The sequence below is a fragment of the Oreochromis aureus genome, linkage group 3, assembly GCF_013358895.1.
Source record: "Oreochromis aureus strain Israel breed Guangdong linkage group 3, ZZ_aureus, whole genome shotgun sequence".
In the NCBI taxonomy this organism is placed as follows: domain Eukaryota; kingdom Metazoa; phylum Chordata; class Actinopteri; order Cichliformes; family Cichlidae; genus Oreochromis; species Oreochromis aureus.
In genome coordinates, this window is record NC_052944.1 from 59560070 (window position 1) to 59581628 (window position 21559).

The following is a 21559-nucleotide window of genomic DNA, read 5'->3' on the forward strand; positions in this document are numbered from 1 at the left end:
AAGTAAATGTCAGTTTTAGTTTTTAGAGTGTTGGAACAAAAAGCGTGTCATTTATTGTGACCAGTTTAAAAGTTTAAAACTCAAATTTGAACAGACAATACAGATGGCACCTAACACTGCTACAGAGAAATTAGTGATGTGGGAGTGTGCATGAGAGGAAAAACACTGCACTGGTAGTTTGATATTAAACGTGCTGTGTGAATTTGTGTGTGTGGCTTTAAGCAGCTTAGTCAGAATGACCGAAAAAGAGGAAATATTTTAGTGGGGTTTAAGCTCACTTAAAGCTCATTTATAGCCTGGGAAGAAATCCGGCACAAATGTTGGTTTTGTAAATTAACTATCTGGCGTTAGCTCTGTCATTAAGGCACAGGAGAATTTAACGGATTCTAAATGTTAATCCCTTAAATTGATGTTTAGATCTGCATGAGGCTATACCAGCCTCCAGCATGTTTGAAATGCCTCATAACTTTTCCAGCTGTTGTTTACAAGCTCTCATTGTGGTCTTTAAGCACAGGAACAGAAAGAAAACAAAACGGCAGAAAAAAAAACATATCCTGAATCTACCGTTTCACTCTTTTTTGGGGGTGGAGGGGACAGGAAAAAAAACTAGCAGGGATTGTTTAATCCAATGTAGCACCTGAAGTACTTTTGAAACTTCAGTTAAATAAAGTTTGTACATTAGTCTGTCAATGGACTTGACTATAAAACCATTCTTACTTGATAGGATTTAATATGATGTCAGTTGTGCAGTAATAACAGCTTCAACTCTTCTGGGAAGGCTTTCCACAAGGTTTAGGAGAACGTTTATGGGAATTTTTGATCATTTGTAAGGTCAGACACCGATGTTGGAGGAGAAGGTACGTGTACTTGATATTACACTACTGACCAACCAAACGATGGCAAAGGTGTAAGTGTGCCGTATTAGACCTGACCAACTCTCAGAGAATCACTGACGTATGTGTCAGTTATCACATATTAATTAAGCAAAGAGGAAGCAAGCAGTTCAACAGGCCACTGTTGCTTTGGCATATTTTTTTTTTTTTTTACATTTTTTTGTTGTTGTTGGCAGTGTTAACTGGCTTTAAAGTAAAACTTAAAATCCATGTTACCTTTATGAGCTTTATCTGTGGTAACATTAGTAATACACTGTAATCATCATGGACAATCCTTATTCAGAGCTACATTATATAAATCTGCATTATCAGTCACTCAAGACTGCTTATTTCAGCTTTTTCTTACTACATGGAACATTATATAACATTTTTAATGTAAATAACAAGTGATTTTAGAGCCTGAAATTTTTATTTCTTGTTTTATTTGTGCTGAAAGAGACTATGAAGTCGGCATTTTGTTGTATTATCTTCAAACAAACTAACTGTGGAAGATACGAAGCATGTAGAGGAGCAACAGTGGGTTCACAAAATGCTTCTTTTTTGCTTTGTTGCGTCAGCTCTCCTCACTGACCTGTAAAACATCCACATAAAGACAAAGAGATTAAGGATGTCATGATGAACCAAATCCTCCAAAACCTGAAATCCTTTAGTCAAAAAACCTTCACATCTCGAATTGCTCTTTGATATTCAAAATATATACAGTACCTTCTCCAGTGTCTTCCATTTGTGTTACTGATTCATAGACAGCAGCATTACCTAAATAAAAAAAATCTAGCAACAATTATTTTAAAGATATTAGTTTTAATAAATGTCACATTTTCAAATATAAGTGCATGGACCGGGTAACTATTGTATGAATAAATCCAGAACTATGCAATATTTTCATACTGTGAGTCTATCTGTTAGTCTGTTCTTTTTCACCTCTCCAGGCTCTCTCCCCCCTGCTCCCAACTCTCACTACAGATCACAGTGTCTCCTGCAAACATCATAGTCTACAGAGAGTCCTGCCTGACTTCATCAGTCAGCCTGTCCATCACCACTGCAAACAACAAACGGCTCAGATCCAATCCCCGATGTAGTTCCACCCCCACCTTGAACCTATTTGTTACTACTCCTCACCTCGCTCATTGTCTTCATACATGTCCTCCACCACTCTCACATACTTCTCTGTCAGTCTTGACCTCCTCATGCAAAACTAATGCAGTTCCTCTCTTGGCACCATTAAATATGCTTTATTTAGATCCACAATGACATTCTCCGAGCTTTTAATTTTGACTTCTAACTCAGCCTCAGTTCAGATTAAAATGGTAATAATAACTGGTTTCAGTACTGACCAGGATGAAGGCGACTGCAATCATGACTTTCATTCTGGCTGTGACAGGAAATGAAGAGCTTTCAGGTCCGACAGCAGCTAGTGTGATAATAAACAACCAAACAGAATCGACAGATTTTATATGAGACATTTTTACAAAATATAATTTAATAAACGATAAAACAGTAAGATTACTTCAGTGCTTAAAACAGGCACACATTTCTATCTGCTATACATATTTGCTTATACAATACATGAGGACTGAGTTCCTTCTCAAACATTAAAATGTTTTTAAAAAAGTCATGTTTAAATAATGTTTCAATGCTACTCACACTTAACAGACATCCAACGCGATGGTGACTCTTTTCCTGAGTACTGACACTTGTAGGAACCTTCATCAGACTTTGACACTGCCAAGAAGTTCAGCTCCTCTCGGGAGTCATTTTGGATAAGTTTGTTATTGTGGTAAAAAGCCACACTGGGAAAGATATTTTTTCTTCTCAAGTTGCAGCTAAGACTAACGAAGGTTCCCTTTTTCACAGGATCATCAGGGATCACCATGAGAGGACCAGAATAAAAATCTGAAAAACAGTCAGATGATATTGTTTCAACTGGATCAGCTGGTGCCGGCTTTAAGAAAAAAACAAACAAACCTTAAAATGCTTATGTACAATAATAATAGATTTCACAAATGTCTTGTAGCATGAAGATGTGACATTTTTACTTGTTTTTCCACAAAAGAATTGCTTAACATACAGAGTATTGGGAGAAATATTCATGAAATGTTGTAACGATTGACATACACGGAAGAAAATTCTACATACCCTGTAAAGTGATGTTGACTGCATTGCTGAACTCTTTTGAAAATCAAACTCATAGTCAACAATCTCTCTCATTCACTCACACACACACACACACACACACACACACACACACACACACACACACACACACCACTTAAACAGCGCTTCTGCACTTCATGTCTTTTAACTATTGCCATTCACAGAAAATACTTACAGAATAACCCCAACAAAGTGTCTCATGCTCATGTCCATCTCTGCTGCTCCCTGCTATGACTCAAAGCAGGTGTTCTGCTTTGTATAATTAATGCAGAAGAAAGAGAAGTTGCATTAAATATAGACAGTAGAAGAATTTGTCTCCAATTTTTTTTTTCTTTGCACGTAGCCTCCCTGTACATCCAAGTCTTTTGTATAGATAGTCCCTATAGCTTTGACTGTGTCATGGTCCTGGGTCAGTGACCCAGCGCTTTAAGTTTATTATTATCATTTCTCTAGTTTATTCTGATTTTGTATTTGTTCTTAGGGTTTGAGTTGTGTGTTTCTATCATCCCTACCTGTGTCTCTCCTCTGTGTTCTGTTCGTGTCCCCAGTTGGTTGTGTAAAACAGTCTGTGAGTTTCCTGTTTCACTTTGTAGGTTTGTGTCTCGTTATGTCCATTAGTTCCAGCTGTGTCCCCGCCTGTCTGCCATTTCCTAATTACCTGGTGTGTGTATTTATACTGCGTGTCTGCCTGTGCTCCTCGTCGCGTTGTCTGTGTTTCCCAGTGAATTCTCTGTGTTAATTCTGTGTTTCTCTGCCCAGCTTTCTTCATCTGCTATCTCTGTATATCTCTCGGTGTCATTACGTTATCTGGTTTGTTTGTTAGTTTTACCCAGTTTAGGTTTATGTTTAGTTCTGCCCTCACCTTTGTTGTTTTTCGCTGTAAATAAAGCTCCACTCGCATCTCCACTGCCATCTGCATCTTGGATCCTCATTCATTCAACCACACGACTGCCGCCCCAGTCGTGACAGACTGCATCAAGTCATAGACTGATTACCACATGAAAAAAATTGGGTCTGGGCCACGATTGTGCTGGTCCCTGTCTCAAAGGTCACAGACTGAGAGGGGTACAACGCAGACAGGTCGCCAATCGGTTGCATGGCTAAAACAGCAAGACAACCATCAAAATGTCGTTAACAAAAAATTCCAGCACAGCCCTCACACAGGAGCTGAGAGATGCGCCTTATCCTTCAGCTTGGCGATTTGTTATTCATTAATATACTTTTTTAGAAATTATTTTTTTCCTCAATTTGAATGGTTGTTCAGTGCATGCCAAAGTCATTCTTTAATTTCATCCAGTGAGAATCCAAGTCTTGCTTCAAATCACGCGACAAACAGGCGAGATTGGTAGCTTGCTGTGTAGGCATGGCAGAGTTTGTCTCTCAGTGTATATACAGAAACACCTCTTTTAGCTGCACGTGCATCGCACTACCTGTGGGATGGGAGGGTTGTGTCTGGAAGGGCATCCAGCAGAAAATTTTTGCCAAATCAAACGTGTATTAATACTTTGGCTGAAAGCTACATTCACTTTTTAAAACCATGTGGAGCATCTGTTAAGAAATTTAAACATGGAGATTTTATTTTTGCATAGACACAAATGTAGATGTAAGATCATTGTGCAATCTTCAGTTTTGCCTGCGCTGGACTATGATATTGGTTATATGCATGCTACATTCGCCTTAAAGCTTCTTGATTCTGTTTGTCACCATGCATTGCCATTCATCACAGGCATATCTTTCATTTGCATCTTATATAAAAAATTGAGACTGTGCTCTCTAGTAAATCAGAGAGAGGAGCATTGTATGATGTTTATTTACAAGGCTCTACTCCTAAGATTGCCACCTCACCTCTGATCCTTGATTGAATTTAACCATAGTATTTACAATGTCACATCACAGGCAGGGCTGGACTTTGTGCCCCCCTTTCCCTGTTAATGCCCTACCTGGCCCCCTGGCAAAACTTTGCTAGACCCGCCCCTGCACAGTTACCAGCTGTCAGCTACTCAGAAAAGGATCCTGGTGTTATTTGTCTCTCAGAAACAGTTCATAACTTCCCTTCAACTCATTCATGTCACCTAAAAGGTAAACCTGTTTCTCCATCACCTGTTCAGCTCTGATCTGACCCACGTTAAACTCATGGACTGAAAACACACACACACACACACACACACACACACACACACACACACACACACACACACACACACACACCACTCACAACCACTAGCACTTTATATAGCCTCTGTAGAAATTATCCACATATCTCACTTATCTTAACTGCACTACTGTATAGTTCTGTGTAAATAATCATTCTGTACATACAATAATTTTTAATCCTACAACTGTTTATAACTTGCATAGTTCACATTTCTGTATAACTGTATATCTCATATTTCTGTATAGTTTTTATTTCATATTCTGTATAGTTTTTCATATTTATAGCCTGTACATAGCTTGTACTCACTACAGCCTGTACATACTTATGTTATGAATATTCTATAACTATACTTCATACCGTGTACATTATAACATACCATAATAGACCCATTTCTGTAATATACTTACACATCTATATTATTGCTAATATATATTGTAATATATCTATATTATGGCTAAAGCACTTCTGGATGGATGCAAACTGCATTTCGTTGCCCTGTACCTGTGACATGTGCAATGACAATAAAGTTGAATTCTACTCTATTCTATGATTCAGTAAGGACATTTCCTGGTTTCACGTTCATGTTTCCAAACCGATATCATGACCAGCAGCTTTTACAGCTGTGGCTCCAGCAAACATCAGCTGATACTAGAAATTAATATTAAATAAATTCAACAGCTGATCAAGCTTAAACGTGCTGCTGTTGTTTAGCGCGACATCCGGCGGTTTCCTCTTTCTGGCGCAAAGTGGGCGATAAACAAACAAGAGAGAAAAGCCGATCAGCTGATCATTGATCAGTTTCATTATTGAATGAGAGAAGAAGAGGCAGCTGACAGCGTAAAGACACAGAATAACTTCAGCTTTGTGTCTTTTTTCATTCTACTTGAAGTATGAGACAAATAGCGTTCCTTTTCACCTCAGTACCATTTTCTTCTCTTTGTCTGTGATAAGCTTGCTTTCAGAGCCGTTGCCCAAGCAAGGGGGAGGGTGCATCTGACCTCCTCAGCTGTAAATGGTCCAGCCCAGAGTCCATCATGAGACACTGGCCAATCCACCCACCTTTAATTGTTTATACCGTTACAAAAACAAAAAACACATCGGCCCACCGGGCAAATGCGCGGTATGCCCGATGGACAGTCCAGCTGTGATCACAGGACACTTACAGTATTTGCGCTTCTTATTTGTACTCGACTTTTTAAATAGCTCATTCTATTTATATGTAGTGAAATACTCAAAAGCTTTTCAAAGTCTGAAGTTACATTCTCTGATTTCACTGTAACATTTTAAGAGGTTATATTTTTCTGTAACTACTCTTCATGATTTTCTTAAATTGCCTAATGTGTAATTTTATTATGGCTCTGCCTATCTAAACTGTTTTTTTTGAACACGTTGGATTTACCAACATTTGGGACATGAATGTGCAGTTGAAGGAGCAAGCTTTCACTGTTGTGATGTCACCCTTGTTACATCCTATCCAGCTGTTATTTGTATTTATTTTAGTGCTGACAGCGTTAATCTCGTTAAAATGACGCGGATCGACGTCGTCCAGCCCCACGCATGGCCGATCCGCGTTAACTTGCTAACAGATTTGTCGCGTTAACACGGTTATGACGTTAAAGTCATTTTAACGAGATTAATGCTGACCGCACTAATTTATTCATTTATTTTTTTTCCACAATTAAAATGGAAGAATTTGGACAAGTTGTTATAGCATAATATCCTGATGTGGCAGCACTGAGTTGTGTATTTTTCCTAATGCTTTAATATGCCCTCTTTTATGTGAAATAAAAAATAATCATAGAAAATTTAAAAAAAATTAATACAGCATTTGTACACTGAAATGAATAATAGGAATAACTGTCATACTCTGGGATTGGATGTCAGCTGGTGGTGTTAAGGATCTTGTTAAAATTGTTAGAACTGTGTATGCTGCACTACTGTCAGATTTTGGTTGATTTGCAAACTTATTAGAAACACATACATACTACAGACCTATTGCTTACCTAAGAGGCAAGGCAGAGTAACAAACAAGAACGGAACGATAAGTGTCATAGTGTGACATGTTGCAGACTTATGTGCTCTATAGAGCACATCATCACAGTTTAAACCTGTGACTGTAAGTGTTTCTGCCTATGCATTTCAGGCTTTGTCTTTTATTGTCAGTTTTTGAATTAACTTTAAGGGAATTCTTAAAGGTTTCTCAGCCCACACTTTAAACGTGCCCCTGCTTGAATGGGTGCAGCAAAAAGTCAGAGGAAGGTACAGACCTGGAATTTTGTTTTAACCAAATTTAACAAACTCAGGCTGCTTCTGACTGTGCTTCACTATCTAAAAAATAAAGAGATGCTTTATCACAACTGCAGCTTGAAGCAGGGCACATGTGCTGTCTGATATGAGCTGAAAACAAATGTAATAAAGTCATCACTGTGTATGAGCGGGATGTGAGGAGAACAAGATATGCAGCTTACCTTTTAGTTTCTTTGAAATCTCGACTGAAAACCAGCTTAAAATGCACTGAAAGCTTGTCACTAACAAGGACACCAGATCCCAGACAGACAAAGGAGTGAATGGAAAAAAAGAGAAACCACCTGATTATATAGCAGAGAAGCACCGCCCAGATGTTAACACAGAGGTGAGCTACCTGCCAACAGCGCTACTTCTTTATTGTTATCTCTTTGTATTTATAAAAGTGTTGTATTCAACTCCCACACATTCACATTTTAGTTCTGTTTCCTTTTTTTATTTTTTTTTTCAGGAACTTTTGTGATTTATCACGGTGTCCTGTTGATTGATACCATACTAGAATTTCCCTTTTTTCCCTGCCTTCTCAAAACTGGAAGTTATTGGCAGTCGTCAGTATTTATTCTGGTATACTTGTAATTACAGTGCACTTGTTGTATTCAGGCAACTAGTTATAAACTCGATCCCACCTCCTTGATTCCATATCAGGAATTAATACTAACTACGCTGGGACACCTCAAAGCAAAACAAATCTCTCTTAGTCCCAGTATTCATATGGCTTCTTTCCAAGTTCTTTATTAAAGTTTAGTCTTGCTGTTTCGTGACAAAGAACAAGAACAGTCCATGCGGGTTTCATATTTTCTTTTTGTTGTAGCTGTCTGATTATTGCATGATCCTTGGTATTGTTTTAAGACAAAGGCTCCAATTAGTAGATCTATGACAAATTGGATAGTATACCTTGTGTTTTTATGAGAGAGTGTTAAATAAAAAACAACTGCAAATATATAATTTGAAAACAATAATACAGACATGCATGAAAATCTAATTTACAGCCCTCTGGCAAAGTGTTACGGAAGTGCTTTATGTCCGTAGTGTTTTGGTTGCTTCTACTGAAACTAACTTTTTAATATTCAAATTGATTAAAAATAAATCGTTTTTTTTATAGACTTGCTTTACAAATATGTTACGTCCCGGCTCAAAAGCCGCAACATAAAAAAGGAGATGAATACGAGAATGTTAGTGAGAAGAGGTTTTATCTTAAAATGACATAGCAGGTTGGCTAAAATGGCTGATACCTCCAAGGCAAAGACTAGCGAGCTTCCCTAAAAGCCTGCCTCAGGTATCCTTTTATCCACACCTGATTGGGTGTGGTCAATTAGCAACAGCTGAACCCACTGAAGAGATTAGAGGCTGCAGAGGGACGTAACAAAATAACAAAATATCCCCATTGAATCCAGTTGTTAAACATTACAGGAAAAGATTTTCAGCTGGATCACCTTCCACACATTCAGTCTCATATTTTAATCAGAATATTTTTAGAACAACAGGACTTTTGACTAATTAGGTGATTGAGGGCAATGTGTTGCACTGGGTGAGCTGAAAACATTTTTTTAATATAAATAACAATTATATTATTTCCATCAGCCCCAAAGGCAGAACTAGATGCTTTCTATTCATCAGCTGTAACATGTGTCATAGCAAGGCTGCTTCCTAAGACAGAGACACAAAACATGTGTTTTATATTTTCATCTTGTATCACTCCACCTATCTCATACAAGTAAAGACGGTAATTAATAATTGAATGATCAAATGCATAAATAGCCTATTTAGAGTGAAAATGTGTTTGGGGGGATTAATATGCTTTCTTTGTACCTGTAGGTGTACAGACAGAAAACAGCAAATGAGGATAACCAAACTTAACAAAGAGATGAATAGTTATAGACATTTCACACAGTGTCACAAAAAAACCCCAAAATTTTCAGAAAACATGACTTCTGACCTCGAGGTCACTGTCATTCAAACTTATCTGACATTTTTAGGAGACTTTCAGGTGATGCACCTATGCTATCAGTTTGAAAATCCTACATCACCACATTCTCAAGTTATCATGTTCACAATGTTGGGTGTCCACACCGCCCGCCCGCATGGCTAAGTGTTAATGGCGACTTTTCTTATACACACAAATTTAGTGTAAGGTAGTGTAATGTGTAAGGTTTATGTCACAGATGCCCTAAAATTATTTTATTTTTACAACAAAGCAAACTAATCCTTGATGCCAAATTACAGTTGTTAACTTGCATTCATGAACAGAAAAAGTAATTTTAGTGGCTGGATGTCCAAATTTGGGAACAAAAATATCATTAACTGGGCTCCTGTTCCGGCTGGACAATAATAACGGTGAGACCTCGAAGTCAAGCGCGGGAATCAGAACAAAGGAAGAGGAAGCAGAAGAGAAATGACAATGACCAATAAGAGAAGGAAATATGCGTGCAAGTTCTGAAATGATTGGGAAAAACAATTTGATATCGTCCAGGACATCTCGAAGGGAAAGGGGTATGCTGCCTGCAAATATTGAACCATGACTACCATCTATTCCACAGGTACTGGACAGCTATATAATTTAAATTATTTTGTCTGATAAATAAACACTGTCAAGATTTTTGTGTGTATATGTATTTAACGACCCATATAACGAACAGCCCTTTTGAATGTCTCCCTAATTCTGAGGTCTCAAGGTTGGCAAGTATGGTTTACAGCTCCATTACAAATGAAAATGTAACCAGTTTGAGTCTATATGTAAACACAGAGGGATGCTGTGATGTGTTAAAACATGTTATACATTTGGGCTCGTTCCAGCAATGGCAATTCAGCTTTTGTCATGACCCGGGTAAGTGTCTGGTGTTTTTCCGCCTAGCTCCTGCGTTTTTCCTGTGCCCGCCCCTCCTGGGCCCTCGTTTGTTTTTTCCAGCTGCAACCCATCAGAGGCAATCACGGAGGTGATACTTACGCCAGCTCAGTCCTTTGCTTACTGCCAATTCCTCCGCTATATCATGGTGGTAACCTGCCCTCCTTGTCTCTTGTTGGGCATGTTTTTGCCAAAATGAAACAATATGCTAAGCAGTTTCAGGTTTGAGACAGTAGTTCCAGAATTACACTGTGGTAAGAGAAAGATACCACATAAGTGTGTGTGACCTCCACTACATTATTTAATTGTTTTTAAATTTTCAGATATTCAGTTTAATTATAAAAGTAATGTTATAACATAGCTTAACAAATAACTCAAATAAATAAACACATCTGTACTGACTGACTGTTTGTGGATCAGACTGAAAGGATATGGACACATCTGTAAATCAAGTAGCTCAAAGCATTTTCTCAGCAGTTTGTAATACAGTCAAGACCAATAATCCAGGCATTAGAGATCCTTATTCTTTCACTGTGTTACAAAAATCCATCCATCCATCCTCTTCCGCTTATCCTTTTCAGGGTCGTGGGGGGCACTGGAACCTATCCCAGCTGTCTTAGGGCGAGAGGCGGGGTACACCCTGGACAGATCACCAGTCTGTCGCAGGGCTAACACATAGACAGGAGACAACCAATCACACTCACATTCACTCTCGCATTCACACCTATGGGCAATTTAGCGTTTCCAATTAACCTATCCCCACTAACTGCATGTCTTTGGACTGTGGGAGGAAGCCAGAGTACCCGGGGAGACCATGCAAACTCCTCATAGAAACACCCGGGCCTGATGGTGGAATTGAACTCAAGACCTTCTTGCTGTGAGGCAACAGTGCTACAATAAATGTAAATGTGAATCTAAAAAAACAGAGCTATAGACATGTTTCCTTTGAATTAGATTCTTGCCATGTAGAATTTTGTCCACACAGCAGGTTTTAATCAGCCCACAAAAAAGTTTATCACTTTTATTCAAAACACCAAACATATTGTGTGTCTATACCATTGTGGAAAAATTCAGCTCAAGTTCAAACATGACTGTGTCTAAAGGAGACGTTAGAAAGCCGAGTTCATAGATAACATGTATACATTCCACCTTTTGTTTGAACAGAAGTCATGTGACACAGCAGCTTTTCATTCTACTTGAAATATTTGTTTAGGTGTTAGCTGCGAGCCTGTCTGCTTTACTGTGCAGCTGCTCCCAGACAAGTGGAACAATAGTTTTAATCACAAGGTAACATGTAAAGAGAAGGATTTGCACGAAGTCTCTCTCAGCACACCTTTGTTTTACATGAAACCATCAAAACCAATTTTTGGTACGTTATTTCAATTAATGCATAAACATACATACCTAAACTTTGACTTCGTAAGCTCCAATAGTGATTACAATAGAATGTGATAGTGCTGCTCTATGATAGATTTTTAAACTATTTGTTTGTTTGTCAAAGTTGCTGAAAGGATATATTAAGTCTTTGTATTTACATTTAAAATTTATTATATGTGAAACTGTACTTTTCTTTATTTCCGTTCAAAGAATGATGTCACTAACTGTAGTAGTGAAGACAGCTGTAAAGAAAACCCTATTCCAGTGAGGCAGTTGAGCTGATCTGCTTTACAGAGTTTCACCATTACAACAGCTGCCTTCCCTAAAAAATTGTGCTCCCACATTTCCCCCCTCTTGCCTCATACAGTAAAAGGTCTTGAATTATGAGGCCCCATCATATCCCTCCAGTATAGCACTTTGCTGCTGTCTGAATCTGAGGTTTCATCATGTGCTCAGACTGTAGGTGCACCATCAAAAACTCAAAAACTTTATTGAACAATAAGAAAATGCAGTGAAGTAAATTACAATACCCTCAAACTGTGCATAAGCTACATCCACACTCAGTGTGTTTAAGTCACCCAGTCTGTAGATGGCAGCATTAGTTCTATCTTCTCCACCTTTCCTTATAACCACTCTTTTAGGTGACTTACATAACAGCAGCAGCCACACCCTAACACACACATTAACCCTGGAGTATGCATTAACAGATGCTCATACAACAAGCAGTGTTGGGAAGGTTACTTTTAAAATGCATTCCACTACAGAATACCGAATACATGCCCTAAAATGTATTCTGTAACGTATTCCGTTACGTTACTCAATGAGAGTAACGTATTCTGAATACTTTGGAATACTTAATATATTATCATGCTGTTTACAACTACATGAATGTCCTATTGCTGTGATTTATTACTGTTACTGAAGGTACGTAGTACGAAACGTAGTAAAGGGACCTCTGGCTAATACGTCCGGTTCCCTGTCGGGCTGGTAGCCGAAAACTAGCTTTACTTTGTTGTCTGGGTCAACTTTGCTTGCGGGAGACAGAGAGAGGCGTTGAAAGGCTTCTCCAACGGAACTTATTTTTTCCGGAGGAAAACACGAACACAGTGTACAGTCGAGTCTTAATAGCTTACTTACAAATGGGCTCCTCAGGCACTCTTCTTGGCTGCAGGGGTTATTATTATATTTACATGCTTCCAGCTCCCGTTTTTGCTCCGTGACAGCTCGGACTTTTCCTTTCTCTCCCTCCCTCGCTCACAGACACATAACGGGTATGGCAGCCCATTCTCCCTGCAGCACGGACTACACTGCCCATCAGGCTACATGCTTTAGAGCCATGCCTGTAGCATTCTGCCTTTTAGCTTAGCACAACAACAACAACAAAAAAAGCGCTCTCACCCAGGAAACACGCAGAGAGAGAGCGCGTCACCCTGTAACCATGGCAACCGTAACGCTGCCGCCTGGAACAATAGAATGTAGCTGTCAAACAAACCCAAACAATCCTGACTCGCGACAATATGAAACAGGAAAGTACCGCCGTGTATTCCATTTATTTCAACAAAGTAACTGTATTCTGAATACCACCTTTTTAAACGGTAACTGTAACGGAATACAGTTACTCATATTTTGTATTCTGAATACGTAACGGCGGTACATGTATTCCGTTACTCCCCAACACTGACAACAAGTGGCATAAACTTATGATATAACTGTGGCTAATACTTGACCTAAATATATAGGTTAAATGCTTAACAATTTGCACTCACATTTACATCTGTGGGCAATTTAGAATCACCAGTAAACCTAACCCCACTAACTGCATCCAGGAGAAAACGTGAAATGGACACACATCCAGAACTTGCAATCCAGATAGGAGAAGAATACATTTGTAATAAAAAGTAGTCAGAAGTGAGCAAATAATGCACGATTACATTTTAGCGACCTTACTTGCCAGAAACAATTAAGCTAAGCTGCTAATATGTGTTTTTATTTAATGTTTTGATAATGTCTGGTTAAAGATTTGCCATTGACTATTTTCATGTTAGCTTGAAATAAAATTTCTCCCTCTGCTGGTACTGCAGCTTACTGCAACTTCTGCATGCACACAGTCAGTCTCAATAGTGACATCATTACTCTCCAATCATCTTCTTTTTAACCTTTTGTTGAGCCAATCAGCTGCCACTCTGCACGGTTTAAATCTCAGTGCTCTTCTGTCATTTTCCTTTTTAGACTAATTCATTTAATCCACCTCCTCCACATCTCCACTTTGAGAGATACCTCAGTCAGAGCTCCATCTAAACCACAGTCTTCATCAACCCTGTGTCATATACACAAATTTAACATGAACAATTGAGGACTAACAAAGATAATCAGTTTATTACACAAAATATGGTTACCGTGTGAGTAAACATCAGTCACATGCTGTTGGCACACCAAAAACGTCAGAAAGAGCACGTCCTCCTTCACTTTTGGTGTCTGTGCTGGCAGATGTTCTCACACACTGCAAAAAACTTAATTGTTACAAAAACACGCAGGAAAAGCAACAAATTGATTCACAGCTCGAAACATCAGTAGAAATTTAATTTTAAGTTAAGGAAGGGAGGTTCAGATGTGGTGCTCTTTGTTGATGGCAGTGATGTTGTAATTACAGTCATCATCCAGTCCCTGCTCAGCCTGGTGGGGTGGGCCAAGAGAAGACAGAGTTTAAACAAAGAGAGGAATTAATCATCAGCATATTGACTGATCAGTGTTACCTTTGGCTCTGTGTTGATATAAAGACACCAAGAGGAGAGTGGAGATCAAATATGGACAGAACACCACCAGGTGGAGGACCAGTCTGAAATTAGGATTGCAGAGGAAGCAGCCAGGGGTTGGAGCTGTCATGGTGGACAGCGATGTGGATGTAAGCAAAGCTGTTGTGGTGGGTGAAGCCGTCGGTATAGGTTTATCTGAAGAGAAAATCCTAGTTGTTAGTGTGAATGTGTGCATGAAATTAGAGGTTTAATCAGAGTGAAGCTCCTCACCTGTGACAGTGATCCAGCTGGATGGAGACTCTCCATGACCGCTGATGTTACACTTGTAGAGGCCTTCATCAGACCTGGAAACATGCTGGATGGTCATGTGACCTGTAGGCTGCTTCCTGATGAGGGAGCCATCTTTATAGAAAGCAGCTGGGAGGTTGGAGGGAGTGGTCTTTGTTTTACAGAGCAGAGTGACGTCATCTCCCTCCATCACAGGGAGGACAGGACTCTGCAGGATCACTGATCCACCTCAACACAGAGACAAACTACAGCATTTCATCCATTTACACACAGCTTCATCAACACTAACTCCACACACTCAGCTTACCAGTGACTGTCAGGTTAACCATGTTACTGATGGGACCCTCTCTGGACTCACACCAGTAAACTCCACTGTCCCATGAGTAGATGTAGCTGATGTTACAGAAAGAACCAGCACGTTCTCCCCACCCATCTCCACACTGAGTCCTCTGTTTTTTACTTGTGTTCCTCCTCAGAGTCCATCCAGCAGAGCTGTCGTCCTCCTCACAGCTCAGAGACACAAAGTCTCCATTAAAGAACTGAGAGCTGCTGGGACTCACAGTCAGACGAGCTGTGAGGAAAGGGGGAGAATATATAATATTTGCGTGTGATTTGCATGGTTGAATCAATACACGAGTACCCAAACCTGTGGCCCATGATGGTGAAGCTGAAACACATTACAGAACAGAGCCAAGTTCACAAATGTATTGACTCTGAAATTTTAAATATCTCTTGTTCATCTCAATAAATGAATGAGCGCCTAAACTTTCCTTTTTTAGGGAGATTTGAAATTTGGGCAAAAGAAGGCAATGTGGTGCAGGCAAGGCAGGAAAAGTCATGTTTCTCAGGAAAATTGAATATTGAAACAAACTGAATAACTGGAATATTTATTCATTGTTTTGTTTTTTTCAATGTTTGTTTTTTAAGAGTTAGCATTTACTGCTGTTACATTTTCATATATTTTCATATCAAATACAACTCCATCTGTACATCCAATTCATGCTGCTTATCTGGGTTGCTGGGGAAGCACTCTTAGCTGAAATTTCCCAGGGACATCAACATGCTCCTAAGGCAGCCTAGAGGTGCCCTGCAACATCCAGAGCCTTCAGGAGCTCAGGGTGAATCTCATCAATCCCAGTCAAGGTTAGCAGCTTGCCAACAACACTATAAACAATGTTTGTAGAATACCGCTTCCCTCTCCATCATCTGATAATTGCCAGAATCGCTTTGACGCTGACCAAAAGTCACGTTTCATTGTCCCACTGAACTCTTATACCTAAGTTTTTGTCCTGCCAATACCTGTTATCTCCTTCTGGAGTCCCACAGACTAAACAAGCCCGGTAAGACTCCTTCTGCATGACAACTCCCTTCAGCTCCAGTGTCCATCATCTGGTTATGGGATTACTGCAGAGACAGGTGCCAACAACCTTGCAGGATTCTCAGCAATAGAAGTGCAGAACATTGTCCACTCTGGCTCAGTGCCCCCAGCCTCCATTATAAAGCAATCAAACCAATGCTGGAGGTGGGAGTTGAAATTTTGTGGAGTGAGGTCTCTCCCAGATGTTCCCAGTGCACCCTCAGAACAATAGAGTGCCTGGATGGAGAATTATCCAGCACCCCATCAAGGATACAAGTTAACCCTTTAAGACCTACCATAGAACCAAGTCCGCCAGAGCTTATATTATTTATTTATAAGTTGCTATACATCAATACAACCATAATAGCCCAAATTTTAATAATATGTATGCATTAAGTGCATAGTAATTACATAAATTGCAAAAAAGTGCAATAAACTACAAAAAATTGAAAATCGTTTTTGTTTTTTTAACATATATTTCTAGTTAGAGAACTTTAAGAGGCTTATCCCTCAAAACTGTAAATACAAAAAAGTTGCACAAAATAGTTTCCCACCACAGAAAATTTATTTTGAGTGTCTTCATAGTTTTATTTTTGAAATACACCAATTTTTATATACTGCAGGAAAAACGAAAATAAATATTATAATGCAAATTTGAAAAAAAACAAAACAGCATACAGGGAGTGCAGAATTATTAGGCAAATGAGTATTTTGTCCACATCATCCTCTTCATGCATGTTGTCTTACTCCAAGCTATATAGGCTCGAAAGCCTACTACCAATTAAGCATATTAGGTGATGTGCATCTCTGTAATGAGAAGGGGTGTGGTCTAATGACATCAACACCCTATATCAGGTGTGCATAATTATTAGGCAACTTCCTTTCCTTTGGCAAAATGGGTCAAAAGAAGGACTTGACAGGCTCAGAAAAGTCAAAAATAGTGAGATATCTTGCAGAGGGATGCAGCAGTCTTAAAATTGCAAAGCTTCTGAAGCGTGATCATCGAACAATCAAGCGTTTCATTCAAAATAGTCAACAGGGTCGCAAGAAGCGTGTGGAAAAACCAAGGCGCAAAATAACTGCCCATGAACTGAGAAAAGTCAAGCGTGCAGCTGCCAAGATGCCACTTGCCACCAGTTTGGCCATATTTCAGAGCTGCAACATCACTGGAGTGCCCAAAAGCACAAGGTGTGCAATACTCAGAGACATGGCCAAGGTAAGAAAGGCTGAAAGACGACCACCACTGAACAAGACACACAAGCTGAAACGTCAAGACTGGGCCAAGAAATATCTCAAGACTGATTTTTCTAAGGTTTTATGGACTGATGAAATGAGAGTGAGTCTTGATGGGCCAGATGGATGGGCCCGTGGCTGGATTGGTAAAGGGCAGAGAGCTCCAGTCCGACTCAGACGCCAGCAAGGTGGAGGTGGAGTACTGGTTTGGGCTGGTATCATCAAAGATGAGCTTGTGGGGCCTCTTCGGGTTGAGGATGGAGTCAAGCTCAACTCCCAGTCCTACTGCCAGTTTCTGGAAGACACCTTCTTCAAGCAGTGGTACAGGAAGAAGTCTGCATCCTTCAAGAAAAACATGATTTTCATGCAGGACAATGCTCCATCACACGCAGCGTCCAAGTACTCCACAGCCGCTGGCAAGAAAGGGTATAAAAGAAGAAAAACTAATGACATGGCCTCCTTGTTCACCTGATCTGAACCCCATTGAGAACCTGTGGTCCATCATCAAATGTGAGATTTACAAGGAGGGAAAACAGTACACCTCTCTGAACAGTGTCTGGGAGGCTGTGGTTGCTGCTGCACGCAATGTTGATGGTGAACAGATCAAAACACTGACAGAATCCATGGATGGCAGGCTTTTGAGTGTCCTTGCAAAGAAAGGTGGCTATATTGGTCGCTGATTTGTTTTTGTTTTGTTTTGAATGTCAGAAATGTATATTTGTGAATGTGGAGATGTTATATTGGTTTCACTGGTAAAAATAAATAATTGAAATGGGTATATATTTGTTTTTGTTAAGTTGCCTAATAATTATGCACAGTAATAGTCACCTGCACACACAGATATCCCCTAAAATAGCTAAAACTAAAAACAAACTAAAAACTACTTCCACAAACATTCAGCTTTGATATTAATGAGTTTTTTGGGTTCATTGAGAACATGGTTGTTGTTCAATAATAAAATTATTCCTCAAAAATACAACTTGCCTAATAATTCTGCACTCCCTGTATGCATCAAAATAAACTATTTCCAGCAGTGCAATTTGAGTTCTAAGCATCCCAGAAACGATACAGAAAGTCATAAAGTAAAACATAACTTTTAAAAACACCAGTATAGGCTTATAGGGCTCTGAAGGTAAAAAAAAAAACAAAAACAAGTACATTTCCGCGAAAATGACGTCACTTCCGGTTTCAGGCAGGTAATGGAGGACATGCGATAGTTCGCGCTGACATCTATTCCAACGTAGGAAGTGTTACGAACAGCTGATTAGATCGGCAAAGCGTGTTTCTGGAATATTATGTTTTTGTTGCTGCAAGTGCTTTTCATGCAATTTTTGTAAAACTTTATGTGGAAGGAAACCGTGACCTAGGACAAGCTGATGGCATAAGATGTAAGTACAACTCCTCCGGTTTCATATGCAAAAAAAATTATTGCGCTAGCTTACGTGGTTGCAGAGCTACCGGGATTTAAAAATAGTTAAGCAAAACGGAGCGTGCCCGCTCCGACCGGCCTTAAAGGGTTAAGTCACTTATTTAAATAAAACATAAATCATGTAGACAGTCAGTGAGTGTGATAAGAGTGAGATAACACTGATCTGATTTTATACATTTTCTTTCACCATGTTCTTAATAGCCTCTTGCAGGCTCTTGAGAGTGAGTCGGGTTCACAGTGTGACAGAAGAAGGTTACTGACCTTGGTTTGTGGTGCAGCTCAGCAGTGAGATCAGAACTAAAGAGAAATTAATCTCAGGTTAGTTCAGAGTTTCACATTCAACAAGACAGCAGAGGCATGAAAAACACAGAGTGAACTTACAGAGCAGACACAGCAGAGATGTTTCCTCCATCCTGCTGCTCAATGATATCAGACCAACACTGAGATCAGTTCACAGTAAAACCCTCGTCTTCGTCCTTCTCCTTTTCATCTTCCTCTTTCTCTTTGACTGTGTCTCAAGAGTCGTGGCTTCTTCTCCACCGAACACCATGAGAAAGTTTCAGTTTTTGGTTGAAACAAACCAGAAAGAAAATTTAAATGCTGAAACTAAAAGGCTTGGATTGAAGCAAAATCTACAACTGACAGCAGTTTTGTTTACAACGTCTTATCAACCACCCCATTTTTCCAATTAAAATAAATAAATTTATGTTATTTAGGTTGATAGAGGCAAGTATTTCATTCTTTTCTGTATCTGATAACTGACCTGCTCTCAGTACCAAGAGGTTCCAGCTTCTCTGTGTTTTAATCTCTGACACGTGGACAGAAACCGTGTGAATGCACGAGATCAGACCACATGTCTTACTCTGGCTGAGGTGCTGCCATGAGATCTCTTCTTTCTGCTCTCATACTACCAGATATTTTTTTGCAAATCCTCAAAACATTAACTCTGCATGCTATTACAAGGTTAATATGACAGAAATCCAGCTGAAAGTGTCTGAGTGAAACTACATCACACACACAGAGCATGTGCAACTGTACACCAGAGTCAGTGAGTATCTCCCAATAATGTTCAGATAAGACGGTGTGACATGGGTCTCTTTATAGCTGAAACAAAAATGGTTATAAATCAGTTTTTTGATGACTTTTAAAGGACGTTTCCTGCTTAAAGGTCACACAGAGCTGATAGAAAACATGAACTGTATTACTCAATCTCAGCAATAACTTAAAGTTCTTTGTGTTGTCTTATTTTGATTGTGTTGATGTCATTTCATTTGAAACATTTAAGGTCTTCACTTCCAAAGCTGTGAAATAAAAAAATAAAAACAGCTGTGATGTCAGTAAGTACACTCCCGTTCCAATTGTAGAACAGTTGTGCTGCGTTTTTAGGAAGTCGGGACTCCCGTGTGAACTTACGAAGTCTGGACTAGTGAAAAGGTGAGTACGGACTCATGTACATGAGTATTGAGATACAGCCTAACAGTCTGCAGTCTAACCTCGGTGACGAGCATTCATCATTAATAGTAATAAAAATCAAACAGCAATAGTACATCGAAGATACTGAAGTTTCGCCCATCCCATTCTACTTATGAAGTGGTGTCGGAAATGGATTCCTGCCCGTGCACTGCTGGCTCTGGGTCCATTGTGTAACTGATGCCACCAACATTAACAGGACACTTACATTAGAGCCTTTATTGCTTGTTTTGTTTGGATTTCCAGTAATCAGAATCAGAGAAACTGTATTAATCCCAGATGAAAATTTAGTTTAAAAAGAATTTAAAAAAAAAAAAAAAAAGAAAGAGCCCTGGGTTGTACTTGAACATGGGATGGCCGCTCTCAGCCATGTGATATATGACTAAATACATGCTCAGCCAACTGAGCTAAACCTGCGCCTGCATTAAACTGCATTTAATCGCCAAAATTGGAGAAGGGAGAACTGCCTCCCTCTTCCCGCTCCACCACACCCACCCACACATGCAGGGCCTTGGGGTGCAGATGTGTCACCAGGGTGCAGGGGGGGCATTCTCCCTCTGTCCCCCTTCTGGCCACCTGTGCCTCAATTTAATTCCACAACTTAGACATCCATGTTACCCACACTCTCATAACACTTACATATAGGGCCTTTTGGGTGGGCACGTTACACGGCGTCCAGAGGAAGGTCTGTGTATTGAAACTCACCTCTGGCGCCGGTGCCCACCTCTCAATTTTAAATCCATGTAGACATTGAGGTTTTCCGGGAGGGGCTGTGCTGACACCTGCTGCTCTCTCATGTTTTAAATTTAGAACTACATATGAGCAGGCGGAGGGAGGTTTGGGGTCTTCACACACGCCCGTTCTCTGTTAGCCATCGGGGCTGGGCGGAGGTGTTGGCCGTCCGGTTGGGGTCTGAGATGCGGGGCCTCCCTGCTACTACTGAGCCGGGGGCAATCTGCTTGTCTCCACCCCAGGGGAAAGGGTAACGTCTCCTGGGTCTAGGTAAAGTAAATCCATTGGGCATCTTTCTTCGCCTTCAGACAATAATTCTGATGGCTAAAGAACCAAACGGGACAGGCAAAAAAAACCAAACCCCATCAAAAAAAAAAAAAAAAAAAAAATTGGAGAAGGCATAGAGAGGGGATAGCCTAACATATGGAACAGGAAGTGACCGCCGTGTATTCTATTTAGTTCAACAAAGTAACTGTATTCTGAATATCACCTATTTAAATGGTAATGGAATGCAATACAGTTACTCATATTTTGTATTGTAAATACGTAACACTGGTACATGTATTCCGTTG

At 39.7% G+C, this 21559-nt stretch overlaps 1 protein-coding gene and 1 long non-coding RNA gene across 6 annotated transcripts; both read right to left on the minus strand.

Moving 5' to 3' along the window:
* Nucleotides 1-1304: 1304 nt before the first annotated feature.
* Nucleotides 1305-3624, minus strand: LOC120439126. Of its 5 annotated transcripts, XR_005612394.1 has the most exons (7): nucleotides 3560-3624; nucleotides 3223-3296; nucleotides 3030-3104; nucleotides 2538-2786; nucleotides 2228-2304; nucleotides 1599-1649; nucleotides 1305-1464 (listed from the first exon to the last, which is right to left on the minus strand). It is a non-coding gene; the product is annotated as an uncharacterized LOC120439126 (long non-coding RNA). The 5 variants fall into 5 exon arrangements; XR_005612396.1 differs by lacking the exon at nucleotides 3030-3104; XR_005612392.1 differs by having other exon boundaries at nucleotides 3030-3296.
* Nucleotides 3625-14329: 10705 nt separating this feature from the next.
* Nucleotides 14330-21279, minus strand: LOC120434008. The gene is made up of 4 exons (XM_039601364.1): nucleotides 21109-21279; nucleotides 15074-15269; nucleotides 14768-14994; nucleotides 14330-14398 (listed from the first exon to the last, which is right to left on the minus strand). The coding sequence occupies exons 1-4, from the start codon at nucleotides 21277-21279 to the stop codon at nucleotides 14330-14332; spliced, it is 663 nt and encodes a 220-aa protein (XP_039457298.1).
* Between the last annotated feature and the right edge of the window lie 280 nt (nucleotides 21280-21559).

Coding starts and splice junctions, on each gene's coding strand:
- LOC120434008 (XM_039601364.1), bottom strand. CDS start 21,279: ATGCCCAATGGATTTACTTTACCTAGACCCAGGAGACGTTACCCTTTC. Junction 15,270..21,108: donor GGCTAACAGAGAACGGGCGT/GTGTGAAGACCC, acceptor CTGAGCTGTGAG/GAGGACGACAGCTCTGCTGG. Junction 14,399..14,767: donor GTCATGGAGAGTCTCCATCC/AGCTGGATCACT, acceptor CCACCCCACCAG/GCTGAGCAGGGACTGGATGA.